The 18,944-nt window shown below is 51.3% G+C and overlaps 2 protein-coding genes across 12 annotated transcripts in view; one reads left to right on the forward strand and one right to left on the reverse strand.

Annotated features, from left to right (window-relative positions):
* The window catches only part of PLCB2 (phospholipase C beta 2), a 31,504-nt gene extending 18,867 nt beyond the window's left edge, over window positions 1-12,637 (reverse strand). For 2 of the 11 annotated variants that reach the window (XR_014260853.1, XR_014260854.1), the window contains exon 1: window positions 110-1,404. Coding sequence is in view for 6 of the 11 variants with exons in the window: in XM_082450689.1 (XP_082306815.1) it covers window positions 110-193 (84 nt within the window). In the remaining 5 variants the exon portion in view is untranslated. Of the gene's footprint in view, window positions 1-109 lie in introns of all 11 variants that reach the window. The other 9 variants (XM_082450689.1, XM_082450685.1, XM_082450687.1 and 6 more) reach the window with 7 other exon arrangements.
* An 83-nt stretch (window positions 12,638-12,720) lies between these two features.
* On the forward strand, window positions 12,721-16,029 carry INAFM2 (InaF motif containing 2). Its single transcript, XM_082450864.1, has one exon. The coding sequence runs from the start codon at window positions 13,357-13,359 to the stop codon at window positions 13,819-13,821; it is 465 nt and encodes a 154-aa protein (XP_082306990.1). The 5' UTR covers window positions 12,721-13,356; the 3' UTR covers window positions 13,822-16,029.
* The last annotated feature ends 2,915 nt before the right edge of the window (window positions 16,030-18,944 follow it).

The raw sequence follows: 18,944 nt of genomic DNA on the forward strand, positions 1-18,944 counted from the left end.
CTGGCAGACATAAACCAAGCCAGCAACCGCACCCCCCCCCCCCCCGGCCCCGCAAAGCCCCAGGCAGTGCGGGTGCCACCCCTGCAGCCCTCCGCCCAGCCCCACTCACATCATCCCATCTGATGAAGCGCTCGCCTTGGCTCAGATAGGCCTTCACCCCGGGGGGTTGCAGGACAGGGTTACGCAGAGACATAGTGCCAAGCGTCCGTCTTAGGAGAGGCTGGGCAGGCACAGCGCGCAGGAGGAGGGGAGGAAGGAGGGCGGGCGGGGTGGGGGGAGACTAGCTGGGCTCACACAGCACCCGCCCCAGCTAGTCCGGAAGTCTGGGCGCTCTTACAGCCCGCGGGGGGCAGTAGCTGGGTGCAGAGCTGAGTGCTCCGGCCAGAGGCCCACCTGCCTTTTAAATCAGCCTCGTCCCGCCCGCCCGCAGTGGGGGGCTGTGGTCCCTGCTCCTGCAGGGAGGCCGGGCTCCCCTCCGCAAAGCCCCCCGCCCTCACCCCGTGCCTCAGCACTTCCTGCTCAGGGCTTCCTTCTCTGTGCTGCTCAGCACCGAGAGGCAGGTCCCGAGGCCTGGCCGCCTCGGAGCAGGGCCCTCTCCGCCCCAGGGGTAATCCCTGGTCAGATGTGGGGAGGGGCCAGCTGGGGATACCGCTGCCCAGGTGGACACTGAGGGGGGCGAGCAAGGAGCTCACGAGGGGAAGGGACCCCCCCAGAGGTGGGGCCCAGAGCACAGGGGTCACTCTCAGAGGCCGAGGAGCCTGGGACCACCCTGGAGGTGGGAGCTGAGGGAGGAGCGGGGTCCAGCTGGGACTGAGCGTTTTGAATAAGCGAAGTTTGCTGACCACCCAGCTCCTCCTTCTCGGTGCTTCCTCCCCGTGAAAATGAGGTGCAAGTGAGGCAATCGCGCCCCTCACCCGCGTCACACGTGACTCCCTCCTCTTGGCCCTCCGGACCTGGATGAGGCCTGAAACCTCACTGACCAGCCGCCACTCCACACACGGCTGCTTCAAGCACCCCTCAGCCACCAGCCTCCACCTTGCTCTCCTGCCAGGCTCCCTCCTTTGCCCTGTGCCGGGGCCTGTGGAGGAGAACCTTGGGGCAGGAGGGCTGACTGCAGGGGCCTCAGCTCAGGGTGCTGCTCAGGGCTCATGGCCGTAACTCTGCTCCGGCCCAGGGCCCGGCCGGGGAGCTCAGTCACGGCCCAGTCCAGCCCAGCCCACTTCCTCTTGCCTAATCTGCTCTCATCACCCTTCTTAACCCAGCTGGGGGAGCCGGGAGCTCTGCCCCGGACTTCCTTCCCCTCTCAGGGCCCGGCTTTCTGTTCCAGGCCCCACCATGGACATTTGTGCCACCCCCTGACGACAACGGGACCCTCACCCAGGCCCTAGAACTGCCTCTGATGGCCAGTCCGGCCCAGGGCAGGAGGATGGGGGCCTCTAGGGGTTGGAGCTGAGGGGGTTCCTAGCACAAAAATAAGCCCTGGAAAAATAATTCTAAGACCACTGGGGTGGATCCTGGAGCAAGGCCTGACTGAACCTGTGGAAACAGCTTGGGAATCCTCCATGCTGCCATGCCCTGTGCCCTCAGGACTCAGCCTCCCTCCCCTCCCTCTAAGCCCTGCTGTCTCTCATCTCTCCTCCCTCATCCCTCCAGCCTTGGACCCCTCTGGGGGCCCCTCTGGTGCCTCCTGCTCTTCCGATTCCCTCCCTGGGATCAGGTTCCCTCTCTGTCTGTTTGAATGCATTTTGCAAGGGAAATCCCTGTCCCTTCCCAAAGCCCCTGCACCTGTCACCTGCAGCCACCCCTGCTCCTGTACCCAAGTCCCTCCCTCTGGTCCACCCTGCAGCCTTCTCTCTACTTTGGGCCTGGAAAGACAATCCCCTCTCTCTCCCTTGGCATGGGGATGGGGAAGGTGGAGGCTCTCTCATTTCACAGGATTGGGGGCGCCACAAGGAAGGCAAGGATTTCAGGGCTCTTTACTCTTTTACCCTTTCTATCTCCGGCTCTGAAGTTTGAGGCTCTGAATCCACAGAATAAAGCCTCACCCATCTTTACCCAGTGATGACACTGCCTGGACCCACTTCTTGAGACCCCCAACTGCAGCTTCGTCTGTCCTCGCCTGCCCACATCCTGCAAAGCAGCCCTCAGAATGCAAGAAATCCAAGCAGCAAAGGGAGCTGGGAAAACCTTCATCCAAGAGGGATTTTTTTCCTCTAAAAATACATTTAGGTTTTTTAAAATGTGAATTGACAAAAATATTGTGTAAATAATGCTAGACTGGATATAGAGAAAATCAGAGAGGTCACACGAATACACAGGTTGGGAGACTGGCTCCTGGGCTGAGCTGAGAAGAGGGCGCCTCAGACAGTCTGCCAATCTCATCCCCCCCAGGGCAGAAGGTGGAAGGGCGAGGATGCCCCCTGCTGGGCACACTGGAGAGCACGTGCCTCCTGGGGAAAGGCTGGGAACCCCGAAGGCAGACCCTTAGGGAAGTCGCTGCTAGGTCTGGATCAGTTGTGAAGATGGGTATGCTGGAGAGTTTGGCATGTCCGAGCTTTGGGCCATAGAAGGCTGTGAGAACTTTGGGCCATAGAAGGTCGTGCTGTCTCCCAGGGAGATACTGGTGGCCTGGAGCCCCGGGGGCAGGTCCCGAAGTCACTTGCTCACTTGGCAGCTTTGTGTGGGGACCTCTTGCTTTTTGGTTTCTCAACCTGTTCATCAGAGAAGTTTAGCGGTGGAAGTTGAACTCAGATCTTTGAGTGGCCCAGTTACCAGACAAACAAGAGAGTCAGATTAGGTGGGTTTCTTACCTGATGCCATGACTTACTTGATGAAGCAGCGGGGTTCAGAAGCCCGGAGGCCTGTTGAGTGTCTTGGGCCAGTGGCTAGCTTACTTCTGGAATGAAGGTTGGCTCAGATGTTGCATCCTCGAAGATCTGTTTCCTAGTCAGGCACAGGGAGCCAGGCTGGGCTCACTACGCTATGAACCCAGCCACTTACTAGCTGGTTTATCTTGTAACAGTCCTGTGCCTCAACTTTCTTACCTGTAAGATGGGGATAATTATGCCTCACAGGACTCTGTAAGAATTAAATAATATAATGCACGTAAAGTACTTAATACCCTGCCTGCACATGAGCTCAATATTATTATTATTATTATTATTATTATTACTTGTTAGCAGACGCTGACAGGAGAAAAGCAGTTTCTTATTACTTCCTCCTCAGTGTATATTGCTATTCTTTCCACAACTATCTTCACTGACTTGCTCTTTGGGTTTTTTGTGGTTTTTTCTTCCAACAGTTTGTGTGGATCAGGGCCTGGACCCACCTTCCCAGGGCAGGCTGAGTTAGGGGTGCTCGTGAAGCAGGCTGTCCCCCAAGCAGCCTGAACTTGTGAAGTCACATCACGGGCAAACGCCAACCTCCCACCACCTCCACGCCATCACAGCTGATGAGGCAGGCGTGACAGTGAAGACCAGGAGGTGTCCATCAGTCCGGCTGTATGTCCAGCTTTGGCTCCAGATCCAGCCACCCTCTGCACTCTGAGAGCTGAGTGTGAATGCAGGCAAGGACAAGGCTGGGTAGCAGGTGCTGAGGCTCTAATCCCGTAGGGAAAAAGGACAGGCGATCAAGAGTTCTCTGCAGAAACCCAGGAGGAAGACATGGCCTGTCCTCCCATACCAACCCCTCCTAGAATCATAGCAGGAACCATCCTGGACTTGGAAGTGGAAAAGAATCAGTCCCATGTGTGTTTCCCTTTGAAGTATCATTTTGTTTTTGTTTTGTTTTGTTTTGTTTTTTTAAAGGAGTTCCTTTTTTTTTATTATTTATTTATTTATTTATTTATTTTTGGCTGTGTTGGGTCTTCGTTTCTGTGCGAGGGCTTTCTCCAGTTGCGGCAAGCGGGGGCCACTCTTCATCGCGGTGCGTGGGCCTCTCACTATCGTGGCCTCTCTTGTTGCGGAGCACAAGCTCCAGATGCGCAGGCTCGGTAGTTGTGGCTCACAGGCCTAGTTGCTCTGCGGCATGTGGGATCTTCCCAGACCAGGGCTCGAACCCATGTCCCCTGCAATGGCAGGCAGATTCTCAACCACTGCGCCACCAGGGAAGCCCTGAAGTATCATTTTGGATCAAACTTACCTGGAGGTGTAACTAGGGGAACACTGGATCCATCCTCAAGAAACCTAGATTTTAGTCTCAACCAGAGCAAAGGTTAGCTGTGAGATCTTGGCAAGTTACCTGAGCTCCCTGATCTGTTAAGTTTTTGATCATTTCCAAGATTGCTTCCAGCTCTAAAAATCTCTGTCCCATCAGAAGGGCCAACCTTGTCACTTTCCTCTGAGAGATGACAAACCTAGAGATGAGAGCTGAAGATGGCAGGAAAAGGATCGGCTCTTCCCCCCACCGGGTGTTCTTGGACACATTACTCGTCTTCTCTGCCTCTGTTTATCTGTCTGTGAAATGGACCCATTTTCATAAGTGTGATGGAAATAAGTTAGACAACATCCTTCTCCAGGTGGGCATGGTGCATTGCATGTCAGGAGTGCCCTCAGAATTGTTTGATTGCTTCCCTCCTTACTCCCGTCCTGGTCCATCTGTTTATCAGGACCTGGGCAAAGCCACAGTGAACCGGCCCCTCAACTTTGTGAATAGCAGGAAGCCAGTGAGGATAGGGGAGGTGTTGAGAGACAGACTCAGGATCCCAAAACATCCTAACCTGCTGGAGCAACAGCCTGAACCTCACAAGGTAAAATGAACAGGGCTTAACTGAGAGATCCGGGCTTGGCTCCAAGGCACCGACTGTACAAGGACAGGGTGGGGAAGTAGCGGCTTAGCAGAAGCATGTGTGAATAAAACTGAGGGTTTTCACCGACAGCCAGCTTCATATGAGTCAAACGAGAAGGCTGCCAAAAAAACGGACAGACTCTTAGGCTGCTGAATTAAAGTGGAGTACTGAGCCCAGTGACTGCCATCTTGATATCAATCAGAATCACCTGGGAAGCTCTGGTAACACTGGATGCTCCTTACTGTTCCCAGACCCTCTGATTCAGGACCTGGGATGGGTGGGTGGGGAGAGGGGAAGGAAGTGAGGCGTTTGGATTTCCAAAGAGCTTCAGTCTTGGTTCCAATGTGCAGCCAGGGCTCTGGAACCAAGGAAGAGTCGGTTGCATTCTCATTCTTGGCATGTCAGACCACATCTGATGCACTTAGGGACTTCAGTCTCGGTGGCTTTATCATGGGGAAACGCACAAGCTGGAGGGCATTTGGTGGAAGGTGGCCAGGATGTAGGAGGCACCTGACATTCTGTGAGGGCTGGTGGAGGGAACCACAGCACGGACATAAAGGTGGTCAGGCGGTCCACCTTCAAATGGATGAGACTTGTTCACCTGGGTCCTAAAGGTTGGAATCTTAGGTGACTGAGGTGACTGTCTTAGGTCAGGTTTCTCGTGAAACATTATGAAACAGAGATTTGCTTCTTGTAGGAAGTTTATTGGGAAGTGCTCTCAGAAACAACACATCTGAGGGAGTGAAGGAATCAAGACTGAGCAGAGGAAGAAATTGATCAAGGATGCAGTCACAACAAAGGACGCCTCCACAGGGAGCTCGGGGGTTGGGATGACACTTCAGAGCTGCCCCAACTGAGGTTGAACGCCCCACCCCCACCCGGCAACATTGACTAGGCAGATTATCCCTCATGAAGTCAGGCAAGGCAGCTCCCTTTGGCAGCTGACGGAAATGCCCAGGGAGAGACTCAGCTGTGAGCATTCAGCAGCCAACACTCCTAGCAACTTGGGGATAAGCTTCTTGGTCCCAGAGGCAGGATCTGGGTGGTGCACCATAGCAACCATGACAGCACCCCCTTTGCACAGCCTGGAACTCTTTGCATCATATGGTAAGCACCCTCTGCCTAGGAATAGCCCCTCCAGAATTCTAGTGATTGTTTCCTCTGAGAAACTTCTAGGAAGGTAAGTAGCCCTCACTACTGAAGCTTGTCTTGGTGTCACACCGATATTCAGCATCCCTCCATTACCCATTCTAGATTCTCTTTACCTTCAGCTTGTACCTCTCCTGGTCTAAGTGGCTCACCTGGTGGGGTGACTCAGATCCTCATTCCCCAAGGAGTCTGAGCTCCTAACCACCATGCCCTTTTCAAACCATGCTGCTGAATTTGTCTACTTACTACCAAAATTGGGCAAGGGAGTACCAAGAGACACCCTAGAGGATCGCCTGGGTGCCAAACATCTTCTTCCCTGACCCCATTATATAGCAGCAGCCCTATCTCTTCCCAAGGATCAGGGTCAAGTACCCCTGGCAGGAAGTGACTCTTTTTTTTTTTTTTTTTTTGCTGCTGGTGTCTTGGTACAAGGAATCTAAAAGGCAGGAAGCAGCCACACTTAAAGTTGATGGGATTCTTTTTCTGTGCCCTCATGGAAGTGTTCTACCTCTGGGAACTAGATTCTCTAAACCCAGAGATCCTAGAACTGTAGGAATAGGAACCACGAATTCCCCCCAAAGGATCACTGGGAGTGATGGTGAGTGGGCTTATTCCTACTTCAACCCCTTGTTTATTAGGCTTTTATATCCTACTTGTTGGTCCATAGCACCATATTATAGTTATTGAATAGGGTACATACTTCATCCTGGAGCATGGTGTCCCATCATCTCTAAAACAGTGCTTCAGCTGCACCTTTGAAAGGCTTTTCTTTCACTCTATCATCTCTATTCACCAGTGGGTAGCGATGAATGTGATAGGCCCAGAAGATTCTACGACCGTGTGCCCATTCTTTTGCTGTAAAGTGGGACTTTTGGTCTGATGTAATGTTATATGAGATCCCATATCTGTGAATCAAACACTCTTTAAGCTCTCAGAGAGTGGTGCTGGCTGAGGCCTTTAGCAGGAAAGAAAAAGCCGTCCAGAATACATGCTGATTCAAGTCAAGATGAATCATCAAGCCTTCCCGATTAGAACAGGTGCAATGTAGTCACCTTGTTACCAAGTAACATCAGATGTTGGCAGGTTGGAGATTTGGCAGCAACAATAAAAAGGCCAGCCTTGGTGAGTGGGAGCCCATTCTGCTGGGTGCACCCCTGCCGCCATACACTATATGCCTATGTGTAGCCTCCATCTATGGCAACATGACCACTTTTCCATGTGCCTATTGGGCCAGCACAAGAGGTAGATGACAGAGGCTGGCTAATGTCAACTAGCCAAGTCATTCTATCTACTTGGATATTTAGCCTCTCCTCCATGGTGGATGCTCTCGGGTGGACATTAACATGCAATGTATAGATCTTCACACTTTGTGTCCACTCCCATAGATACATCCACATGCCTCTTCTTCTTCCCAATTTTCCATTGTTTCCCTTTCTAGGCCTCTAACCAACTCATCAAGCTGTTTTCTACAGCCCATGAGCCTGTACATATTTTTATGTAAGGCCACTCTACCAGGCAGCCATGATGATGATTCAGGTCTCCAGATATCAGTGTCAACTCAGACACGGCATGACCTTAAAATGTTTGGCTATTCCACTTTCCCCACTGTACAGTTACCCAGGTAAATGGCCATAGGTCCCTTTGGAGAAGGAGTAGAAAATCATTACTGTATTGCCATAGTATTACGGAAGACTTCCTCCTGGAGACCCAACCTCTCCTTTAGTCAAAGGGTTCTGGATCTGCCACCTGCCAATGCAGGGGACATGGGTTTGAGCCCTGGTCTGGGAAGATCCCACATGCCGTGGAGCAACTAAGCCTGTGCACCACAACTACTGAGCCTGTGCTCTAGAGCCCATGAGCCACAACTACTGAGCCTGCGTGCCACAACTACTGAAGCCCACGTGCCTAGAGCCCGTGCTCCACAGCAAGAGAAGCCACCACAATGAGAAGCCAATGCACCGCAATGAAGAGTAGCCCCCGCTCGCTGCAACTAGAGAAAGCCCGTGCACAGCAATAAAGACCCAACGCAGCCAAAAATAAATAAAAATAAAGTAAGTAAATTAAAAAAAAAAAAAAGCGTTCTGGGTCTGAAAATTGAGGCAGGTCTGGAAACCAGACAAGGTATCGTGACTTTATTGGAGCAACTGTCACCAACCTCCTGATCTTTCATTCCTGATTTCTTTTCATTGTACAGCTCAGCATTGTACAGCTGTGTGTGGTTTGCAGATCGCTGGGGGTCCCTGAGACCATTTCAGGTATTTCACAAGGTCAAAATATTTGCATAATAATACTAAGACATTATATACCTTTTTAACTGTGTTGACTTTTGCACTGATGGTGCAAACACAATGTTGGATAAAATTTCTGGCAACTTATCAAACCAAGGCAGTGGCACTAAACTGTTCTGGTAGTTCATTGTAAAAAAAGAAGGAAGGAAAAAGAAAAAAAGAAAGGACGGAGGGAGGGAGGAAAGGGGAAGGAAGGAAGGCAGGAAGGTAGGAAGGAAGGAAGAAAGGGAAGGAGGGAGGGAGGAAGGAAGGGAAGAAAAGAGTCAGTTTCACTTAAGAATGTCCTTAATGAAGCAATAAAGTTTGTTAAATTTTATTAAATCATAACCCTTAAAAACATGTTTTTTTAATATTCTCTGTAATTAAATAGAAAGTACCGTACTGCACCCAGAAATATAATGGTTCTCTCAAGAAACAGCAATTGTGCAATTAAGTATGAGCTAAACTAGCCATTTTTTTCATAGAACACCATTTTCACTCGACAAAATAACTGACAGGTAAACTATGGTCATTCAGACTTGGTTATTTGGCAGATATTTTCTCAGATTCAAACCAAGTAGGCCTGTGACTTTGAGGAAAGCAACTGATAGTATTTTTTGCCAATGATACAATTTGAGCTTTCAAATGAAAATTAGAATTTTAGGAAACTTGTATGCACTATCATGAACTTGACAGATTCCCAATACTTAAAACTTTTTCTGATGATACTAACAAATATGATTTTTAGTATTGTATAATGACTTGTATCAATATTTGAAAGATCTGTATAATTCAATGAACCAATATTTTCCAAATGACCAAAGGATGTTACAAAATCATGCATAGGTAGAAGAGCCGTTCAGAATGCAAGGTAGATCAATAGACTTTAATATGATTGAGTACAAAAAGTTCACTGACATAGTTTCATATTCTACATTACAACTACCATTTAAGAAAATACTACTTGTTGAGTTTTGGTGTAGTATCAAAGGAAAATGCCCACAATTAGCTGAAAAGTCTATTAAAATGCTCCTCTCTTTTCCAACTGTTAATACATATATTCGTGAGGCTGGATTTTCTTCACATATTTTAACCAAAACAACATATTGCCAACCAAAGCAGATATGAGAATCCAGCTGTTGTCTATAAAGCCACATTTAAGTGACTTGCAAAAATGTGAAAAAAAGGCACTCTTCGCACTAATTTGCCCCAGAGATGCTACGACGTTTTAACCATCTGCATAGCTCTATTGTCAGGACCCCCCCACTGCCACTGCGACTTGCTGCTTATTACAATAGTGTGCCAATCTCTGGTTTCTATCATTTCACAGTCCTAACATCCCCATTGCTATTAGGGAGCCAGTTCTGTTTTGGCCTCTTGCTGTCAGCCCGGGCCTGAGTAGGACAGCCAAAACTCAGCTTCTCACCAGTGCACTCCTCTTTGCTTTGATAACCAGAGTATCCTCTGGGCCCTCCTGCAGAACTTAAGTGGGTTTCTGATCTTACATAGAATACCCACTAGAGCATGCCCACTTCTCTGAGCTTTTTGAACCCTTCTTCCATCTTCCGCCATGGTACTTCTGGCATTTCCATTTCACTTGGTGAGCCTGTCTCCCAGGATCCTTGTCAGGATGTTAAATCCTGTTTCATGGGAGAGTGTTCCCATATCAATAAACTCCCCCTCATTCAACTTAGTATTCACCTCCCCCTCGATCCAGCCGATACATCCTCTCCTGGCTCCTGCCAGTACATACTGGCTACTTCTGCAGCTCCTTGGGGATAGAGCCCTCCTCTTCCCTAACAGGAACCCTGCACATCTCTGGCTGGGTTTTGTTGCAACTTGGCCCTATTTATTGGTCTTGTAGGCCAAGAGAGAGATACAGCTTCCTTTGGTGCCTCAGGGCAATTCCCAGGGACAGTGGCAGCTGTGAGCCATCAGTAGCCAACATTCCTAGCAGCTGGAGGAATGAGAGCCTCCATCCTGAGGGTGATGTGCGTGGTACTCCCAATATCCACTACAGAGACAAAGTTCAGCTCTGCCAGTGAGACAGAGTAGAACAGGGATCAGTATCTAGTGCTCTAGAGTCAGAAAGACTCAGGTTTGAATTCTATCTAGCTATGTGACCTTGGGCAAGTTACTGAACAATTTTGAGGCAATTTCTTCATCTCTAAAATGAAGATAAATAGTAACTACCTGATAGATTGTTGTGAGACAAGGAATGTAAGTGCTTAGCATGGTGCCTAGCACATAATAAAGGTGTGGATGCTGTTACAATTGGTCAGAACTGCTGCTGTTACAATTGGTCAGAACTGCTGCTGTTACAATTGGTCAGAACTTTCCGAAGCCTGAAAGGGCTGCCTTAGGGAGCAGACAATAACGTACACCAACATGGAGGGTCTTTTAGCTAACGCTGGAGAGCGCTCCATAGGGATGCTGTGGGAAAGGTTCTAGGGTCCATGAGGGTATTTACAAAAGAGGACCTTTTGGGCCCATTCTATCCCCAAGCTGCCTTGATTCTCTGTTCTGACTCTGCCTACCCTTAGTCCAGGAGAGGCACTTAGAGAAGCATATTCACTTTCAGGCCACCAGGGGGCCGTTTAGTTGCCTGCAACAGGAATACACTAACGGTTTCTTAATGGCTCAGGCACCAGGGAGATGAGCCTCAATTATACCTGAAAGCATTTTGAGTTCCTAGGGCAAAAGACACTATGTAAATCCAGATAATAAATACGGCTTATTGATGACAGGTTAAAGAATCTGGCACTGTTTAGTTTGGAGAAGAATAGGGTGAGAGGAATTGAATAGGGGCTTCAAGTATATCTATTCTTCAGTGTAGAAAAAAGTGACAGGCTGTTTTGCTACTCCGCTGGGAGCCAAGCAAGAAGAAAGAAGTTTAATTTGCAACAGAAGAAATTCAGAGTGCATTCAAGGAAGCATATGGAAGGAGGCTTTGGGTTGGCCTCACCTGGAATCTTTTAAGAATAATTCACCTTGGTACAGCTGGTATGATCGGTCCTGCCAGGAAGGCCAGAGAGTAAGGTAGAGAGAGAGTTCAACATCCAGAGGCAATTCAGGGATTTTTGACTTAACAGGTCGCCCTGCTAGACGGGCTCTGGCCACCCTGGCAGCAGGATGGGGAAGGAGTGGTTGTCTTTTCCCCATCAGCCTGCAGAAGGCAATAAGCACTCCAAACTTTCAATGTCCTTAAAATCTCTCAGAAAGTAAAAAGGCAGCCTGTTCTTGGAAATAAGCATCCAGTTGGCCATTGCTAGTGGCAGACTCCCACCTGAGCTTCAGGAGTCAGGGGCTGGGCTATGGGCCTGGAGTTCCAGCCCTGATCAGCACACTGAGCTCTGGTAGCCACTTGACTTCTCTGCAGTGGGGGAGGCAGGGCAGCAGTGGTGGGGTGCGGCTTCTTCATCAGGGGGCACAGTGTCTGGAAGCTAAGGGTTCCTGTAGAGAAGGAGGGGAAATGGAAAAGGCAGAGACGGTCCAGCCCCACAGAGTCTGAAGCCAGGAGTCAGGAGAGGTGGTTCGCCCACAGAACCCAATTAGGACCGACCGCAGTCCTCTCCCCACCCCGCGCCCCACCCCCCCAAGGCCGTCTCCCACACCCACTGTGATACCCAGGCGGTCCACACACCCAGCTGTGGGAACACAGGAAGTAGAACTCAAGGAGGAGAGAACCAGAAATTCTAGAAAACCTCATAGACAGGGAATGGGGAGAAGAGAAGCCAAAAGAGAGGAGGGCTGAAGGAGGGGGAAGGCACAGGGTAAGCGGCTACTGAGAGTCCGAGCTTGGAGGGGTTCGTCAGCACCTAAACAAGGGATGACAAGCCTCACTTAGGAAGGATGGCAGGGGAACAGCCGCCCGGGCTCTGAGACCCGGAGAGGATCAGAGAAGGGAAAAGCCCTGTAAGCCGCTCCACCGGTTCAGGGCAGCCTCTTGAGTCCATGAATCAAGCCCAAACCCGGGAGTCGGAATCCCCCCAAAGCGGGACCTGGGACCTGTTGCAAACTTCAGGACTAAAGTGGGAGGAGAAACAGCTCCGCACTTGTACTGTCCCGAAAGCTCTGGAAGGTCTGGGCAGCCGACTCGGGGATCTCCGAGGACAGAGAATCGGGAGAGCCCTGAAGCCCAGGCGGGATCCGGCGGCGTGTCGGGGGTGAGGGCTGGGAAAGGGCGCGACCAGCTGTAACCACAGTGCACGCTCCAGCTTCCCTGGCTGCCTACGCCAGACGACATAGTCCAGGCTCGCTAGGTGTAAAGGGGTCTGAAAGCCCCGCCCGGCGGGTACGTGGAACGGGGCGCGAATCGAGAGCACCAACGTGAAATCACCCCCACTTCTGGGGGTAAACTGAGGCCTGGGACCAGGGAGCGGAAGCCGTTGCTGCTATACCACCTGTCACTTCGGACAGTCTGGACACAGAGGGGAGGCGCCAGAGTTGACAGCTCTGGGCTCCGACCGCCCCTCCCCGCCCCTCCCCGCCCCCATTCCAGTTCACCACTCCGCCCCAAAGGACGCCGTTCCCCTTTTAAAGAAGCGCCCCGGGCTCCCACCCTCGCCGCGCCAGCCCGTAACGGGCTGCGGCGACGTTGCCCTTTTAAGAGCCAGCCTCCGTTAACTCTCTCTTAACGGGGCGTCCCGGTGGGGCTTTCGGCGCCCGCCTGCAGCCCGCCTCCCCGCGCGGCACTTCCGGACCCCGCCGTCGCCCTTTTAAGAGGCAGCCCCCAGCAGCGCCCTCTCCCGCCCCTTGTTGCCGGCGCGAGAGGCGGGGGAGCCGGGCGGGAGAGGAGAGCGCTGTCCGCGCGGCCACTGGAGACCGGGCGGCCGGCGGCCGGGCAGGCGGCGGCGGCGGCGGATGGGGACTCGGAGCCGGGCGACTGTGGCGGCTGTGGCTGTGGCGGCGGCGGGGAAGCAGCTGACGGGCCGGCGGCGGCGGCGGCGCTGGCGGCGGTGACTGGTCCAGGCCCCGGCGGCGGCTGCAGCGACGCGGTGGCGGGCTGCGGGCTGGCGGCGTGAGGAGCGGCGGCGGAGAGCCGAGTGGCCGGGAACCGAGGGCACCGGGCCGCCCCTTGCCCAGTCCTTGCAGGCCGCCAGGCCCCCTCCAGCCGGGGCCGTGGAGCACCGGGGCAAAGGCCGGGGCCCTCCCATGAAGGAGCGCGACGCGGCCCCGGCCGAGCGGGGCAAGCCGGCCACCTACACCGGGGACAAGAAGGCGAAGATGGCGGCCAAGACCAACAAGAAGTGGGTCCGACTCGCCACCGTGTTCGCTTACGTGCTCTCCGTGTCGCTGGCCGCCATCGTGCTCGCCGTCTACTACAGCCTCATCTGGCAGCCGGTGGGCGCCGGGACCTCGGGAGGAGCCGTCGGCCCGCCCCCCGGCGGCTCCAACGCCACCGGCCCGTCCGGGACTTCAGGGGCGGCGGCTGCGGCGGGGCCCAACACCACGGGGTCGTCCCGCCGCGAGGCGCCGCGCGCCGCGCCCCCGCTGCAGGCGGCGCGGCCCGTGTCTCCTGAGCCTTCTGCCGACAGCCCCCTGTCCGGGCCGCTGGAGCAGCCGCAGGGGGCCGAGGAGGACGAGAAGGAAGCGGCGGCGGCGCCCGGGAGTCGTTGAACCCCTCCGTGCCAGGGGTGGCCGGAAACCATCCTCCCCAAGCCCGGAGGCAGGACTTTGCAGCAGGACCGGGCGGGGAGCCCGCGGTAGTGACCCCCACGGGAGTGAACGCCTCCCTTCCCCCGACGATCGCGCGCTCGCCGCAGGGGCGAGGGGCCTGAAGTCGGATCTTCAGCCAAGGAACCACGATTCTCCGGGGGTTCGGGGTTTTGTCTTCCTAGGACCGTGCTGCGCCAGGGCCCTGAGCCATAAGGGGGATGGGGGGAGGGGTGGGGAGATCCCAGCACCGAACCCTTCTGCGCCGCTAGCTCTTCGGTATCTTACGGGGAGGGGTGACTCGGGCTTTCCCCCAAGACTCAGGGGAAGGAGGGAGCTGTAGGGGCTCTTCTTTAATAAGCCGAAGCTCTCGCAAGGAGGAGGGCACCAAAAGTAGTGGAGCTCAGGTACGTCAACCTAGTTGCAGTGGCCACAGATGCATTTAATTTATAGATCCCTGTATATAGTTGTTGACATATGCACTAGAAGCTATAATGACATAGAACTACATGTATTCTCCCACACCCTGGGTAGCTACTGACTGATGGATGGGGCTAAGCAAGGGCTATTTGCTGGCCCCCAAAGTGCAGCTAGCCAGAAGGGCACAAACACTTTTTTCATTACCCGCTCTTTCCCCTTTTCCCCCTCCTAGTTCAGAAAGATAGATTTATGACACGTTAGGGTTAGACAGGACAAAAGTATAATCATTCTTAAACTTGTTGAAAGGACAGTCGAAAACCTTTGGAGAAGTAAAAGCAGTTCAGGGAGGGTGGGGAATGTACTGATCCCCTGCTCTCCTCTTCCCATCTTAGTGCCGCCACCTAAGAGGCTTTCTGTTGCAGCCCTAAGTATCTGGATATGGGCCAGGGAAGAAGGAAGAGAAAAAGCAATGCCTCTGTGCTTCACCCCTTGGCCTTCTCACAGAGTTCTTTTAGGAAGAGCAAGCTTTTGTAAGTAGAGTGGCTCACAAGTGTTTTATCTTTTTTTTTTTCCTGCTCTTCAAGATCTGGTCTTGTTCCAGTAATCACCTTCACCTTCCCTCTTCCCTGAGCCTGTAGTGACAGTGTAGCCCTGTGATTAGGACGAAATCTGTTGTGAAACCAGAGCTTTGAGCACACCCTCTGGTTATGAGTTGTACTGTGGAACGCAAAAGGCCGAAAGGTGGGCTTCAACCTCAGGATTGTGTTTGGATAGCCAGATAATAGACCAGCCGTAGGAAGGTTAAATTGGCTTGTCTTTACCTCTCCTGATAAGCTCTACTTATATGCAGCCTATACTTTTATTGAGATGAGAAACATCGAGTGAAATGACATATGTAGAGCTAGCTCTGGGTCAGCAAGAATTATACATCCTCAATTTGAATTCCGTTTCCTTCCGCCACTTGCTTTTAGGCAGTTGAGTGTGGGTAGTGACAAGATATCAAACCCCTTCGTGTTTCCTTTTTGGGAAATGAGGCACTTTAAAACAATGACAACAACAACAACTTATCCACCTGAGTCCTGAAACAATTTGTCTCTCCAGTTTTCTGGCTTACACTCCAGTTAGCTCTGATCCAAGTTTACAGGACAACAGCCTTGCTTTAAGCCATGTCCTGGTGTGGGCAAGATAATAGCAGCTGAGCTGTCATAGCCTAGGGGCAGGCTGGTAGCACCCCCAAGGTGTCTTGGTTGAAGGAGATTTCTGAGCACTTCGGTCATTAGGAAGCCCTGAGGCCTTTTTAAATTTTTAGTGAGGGCCTGGGGGAAGAAACATAAAATGCCACTTTATAACTTAAATAATAGTCTGTAATTTATATTTACTGTGTGAATTTTTAGTCCTATATTTTAATAATTTGTAAATCAATCTCTTATTCCAAGAATCCTTTGAACTTGCAAGAGAACATCTGGGAGTCTAATCCCCTGTCCCCATCCTGACCCCTGCATTCTGGACTGTTTAATCCACTTTGGGATGGATCAGAGTCTAGAGAAACCACTCGTGGGTCCAGCTGCTGGTCTCCTGACTCTCTAACGCCTTCACTGGAATTGGGACATTAGCTCCAGCTCTAGCTGTGAGCGTGACCAGAGACATTATTTATAATTCAGCCATTTAAGATATACCTGTACTCAAAAAGTCCTGTATATTTTTTAAAAGTTTTATTTTTCAGGTGAACAAAAATACATTCTAAGAACTCTACGTCAGCCTGTGTAAGTTGATCATTTCTCTTTTCATGCTTTTTGGGGAAGGAGTAGAGGTTGGAAGAGGCAATGGTCTAAGGTGTGGTGGACGGGTGGTAATGAATAGGTGTAGGAGGAAAAAGCAATTGCTCTAATGTTCTCTGTGCCTGATGGTTTGACCAAATTGAAGGGTGGCAGGAATCCATCTTAGTCGGGAAGCAGTCACGGGGTTGGAAGAACAGTGATATCTAGCTCAGCTACCTTTTGCCAACCCTAAAATGGTTGGAAAAAAGTTCTGCTTTTAAAGGACTCTGAGCAGCTGCCCAGCTGAGGAAGCTAAGGGACCAGTAAGCACGCAGATTAAGAATTATTATAAACATTGAGCTGGCTGAGAGCTGAGCTGAGGTGAGGATCAGCCGCCTGATAACATCACTGTTCTCACCTTTAAACCACTGGCCCCTAGAAAGCTCAAGAAGTGCTAATACTGGGGGAGACGAATGGATGTGTCTGCAGTGGTTGGACAGAGCTTTGTCTACAGTGGAGGAGGTGAGAGAGCCACAGGGCAGAGAGAAGGTGTAGGTTGCTTCAGAGGTGAGGCTTTTTCTTCCCTAGAGCAAACAATAAAAGACATGTGGGTGGAAAGCACAAATATAAGGGATTAGTTGTGCTGCAAAATACACAGCAAGCAATTGAGCTCAGCTCATTATTAGACAATGTTGCCCAGTGCGAAACCGAGTGAGATGCCAGTGTCGGTGGGGCCCCCTGAGGCCTGTACTTCTCCGGAGCTGTTGGGGGGTGGCTGCTGTGCTTTTACATCACCTTGTGGTCCGCAGGGGAGCATGGAAAAAGTCCACCCTTCTTTTATTTCCCTCTTGAGCCCACACAATGGCTTTCTGTGAGAGGGCTTGGTAAGGCAGAACAGAAGGGGAGTGAGTTTCCAAAGTTCTTCAAGCCAGCCCCTCCTTTCTGTAGACGGGGACATGTGGCTCCTGCAGTTGCACACGGCTTCACACGTTGGGCACATACAGCAGTGTGTGCAGCAGGAGCCTGCTGGCCAATGCGAAGGTCACTGTTCCGCCAGAACAGGGCCTGGTGGCAGGGAGCAGCAGTTGGAATAGCTTTATTTTCAAGGGTTAGAAATTAGCTGCAAAATTGTCCGTCAGGTTTTGAGCCGGGAAGGAGAGGTCTGGGCAAAGGGGGATTATTTTCCTTTAACTGCTTTGCACTGGGACTACCTGGATCATTTCTAGGTGTTTGCTTATGTTAGAAGTGACCGTGTGCGTTTATTTCTCGACAGCCTGCATTTGATGAAATAATCTTTCGAGAGTGTAGTTCTGGAGGGTGAGGGGTGAGGAGTTTGCTAAGCCATTTAGACTGGGCTTGTGTGGGTATCATTTCTTTCCCCCACTGTGCTGAGGAAGTGTTTCTCTGAAGTTTCCGGCATAAGAAACATTTTTCTTCCTAACAGCTCGAGATTCCTACACATATGAGACCACAGCTTTGGAATTTTTTCTGTCTACCTTGTTTTTTGGTTTTCACTAGGGAATCCTAAGATAGTGTGTTCTTTCGTTGAGTATTTATATCCTGTTTTGAAATGCTGAGTGGAGAGCATCTACTTGTTTCTACATGTTTCTTTAAGGGGAACTGAAAGGTCAGGTCCCGAGCTTTAGGACTACCACAGCTATTTAAAAGGGATAATAATTGCCCTCCCCTTCCTGTCTGCAGAGAATGGTGGTATTTCTGGAATTGCAGTGCAGTAACAAAAGGGCCACAGCTGTACATTTTGTCGTCTCCCTCGGTGGAGGGAGGGACCACAGTGGCCTTGCTCGTTTCAGAGGACCAGCACTAAGCTCAGTGCCTGGCCCTGTTGACCACCTGGTTGATCACCGCATTGGATAGCATTGGCCCTGGAGTCATCGTGGTGTCACTGTCGTGATCCACTCGCGTATCCACAGCCGAGAATCTTGGTTCAGGGGAGTGAATTGCTAGCTCACAGCTGCACTGGCCGTTCTGGCCGCGGTTTCTTCACTGCCAGGTTGAGGGGCTTGGGCTTGGCCTGCCTGTTCTTGCCAGGCGCCAGGAGTCCACAGCTGTATTCCATGTGGTGCTTCAAGGAGGCAACAGAGAATATGTAACCCATTCATTGTCTCCTTTGTCCTGGCCCTGTGGCCAATCTTGAGCTATAAAAATATCTGCTCTATCAACAGTTTTTTGGTCGCATCTGTTTTACTTGCTGACATAACATGTAGGTTTCTGCTGCCAGAAAACCTGTGTTACGCTCTTTGTTCCCTCCAGTAGCTAATTTAAAAATACAAAGACGAAATCTTTTTTTTAACCACACTCCCAGACTCTACCAGGCTGTCTGTCCTAAGCGCAGAAACAGCCATGGCTCCCAGTGGCACACAGTGTACTTGAGCCACCTGGTCAGTAAGGAGCGCGGGAGCCAAACCAGCTTCCCTGTGCCCCAGTGCAGCTGTGAGCTAGCAATTCACTCCCCTGAACCAAGATTCTCGGCTGTGGATACACAAGTAGATCATGACAGTGACACCACGATGACTCCAGGGCCAATGCTAAAAATACTTCTTATGCCAGAAACTTCAGAGAAACACTTCCTCAGCGCAGTGGGGGAAAGAAATGATACCCACACAAGCCCAGTCTAAATGGCTTACCAACAAGAATCTACCCTTGTTACTTCCCTGTTTCCTTAACTTCAGTAATCTGTTTTTACAATAGGTCATCAGTTAATCAGCAGTAAGATTCTAACTTTCCTTAGAACATTTTCCATAAACCACTACCATTATTTCAAGAACTATTTATTTATCGCCTACAGTGCGCGAAGTGAGCCTCAAAAGTCCCCAAACCAACTTGTCCAAAAAAGCAGTTGCTGGTTACCAAGGATTTCCTTTTACCTCTACCTCTGTCTGCTACCTCCAT

This window comes from Balaenoptera physalus, assembly GCF_965194825.1.
Source record: "Balaenoptera physalus genome assembly, chromosome: 2".
NCBI classification, from domain to species: Eukaryota; Metazoa; Chordata; class Mammalia; order Artiodactyla; family Balaenopteridae; genus Balaenoptera; species Balaenoptera physalus.

What these genes read in the sequence shown, in the direction of transcription:
- INAFM2 (XM_082450864.1), top strand. Translation starts at nt 13,357, where the DNA reads ATGAAGGAGCGCGACGCGGCCCCGGCCGAGCGGGGCAAGCCGGCCACC.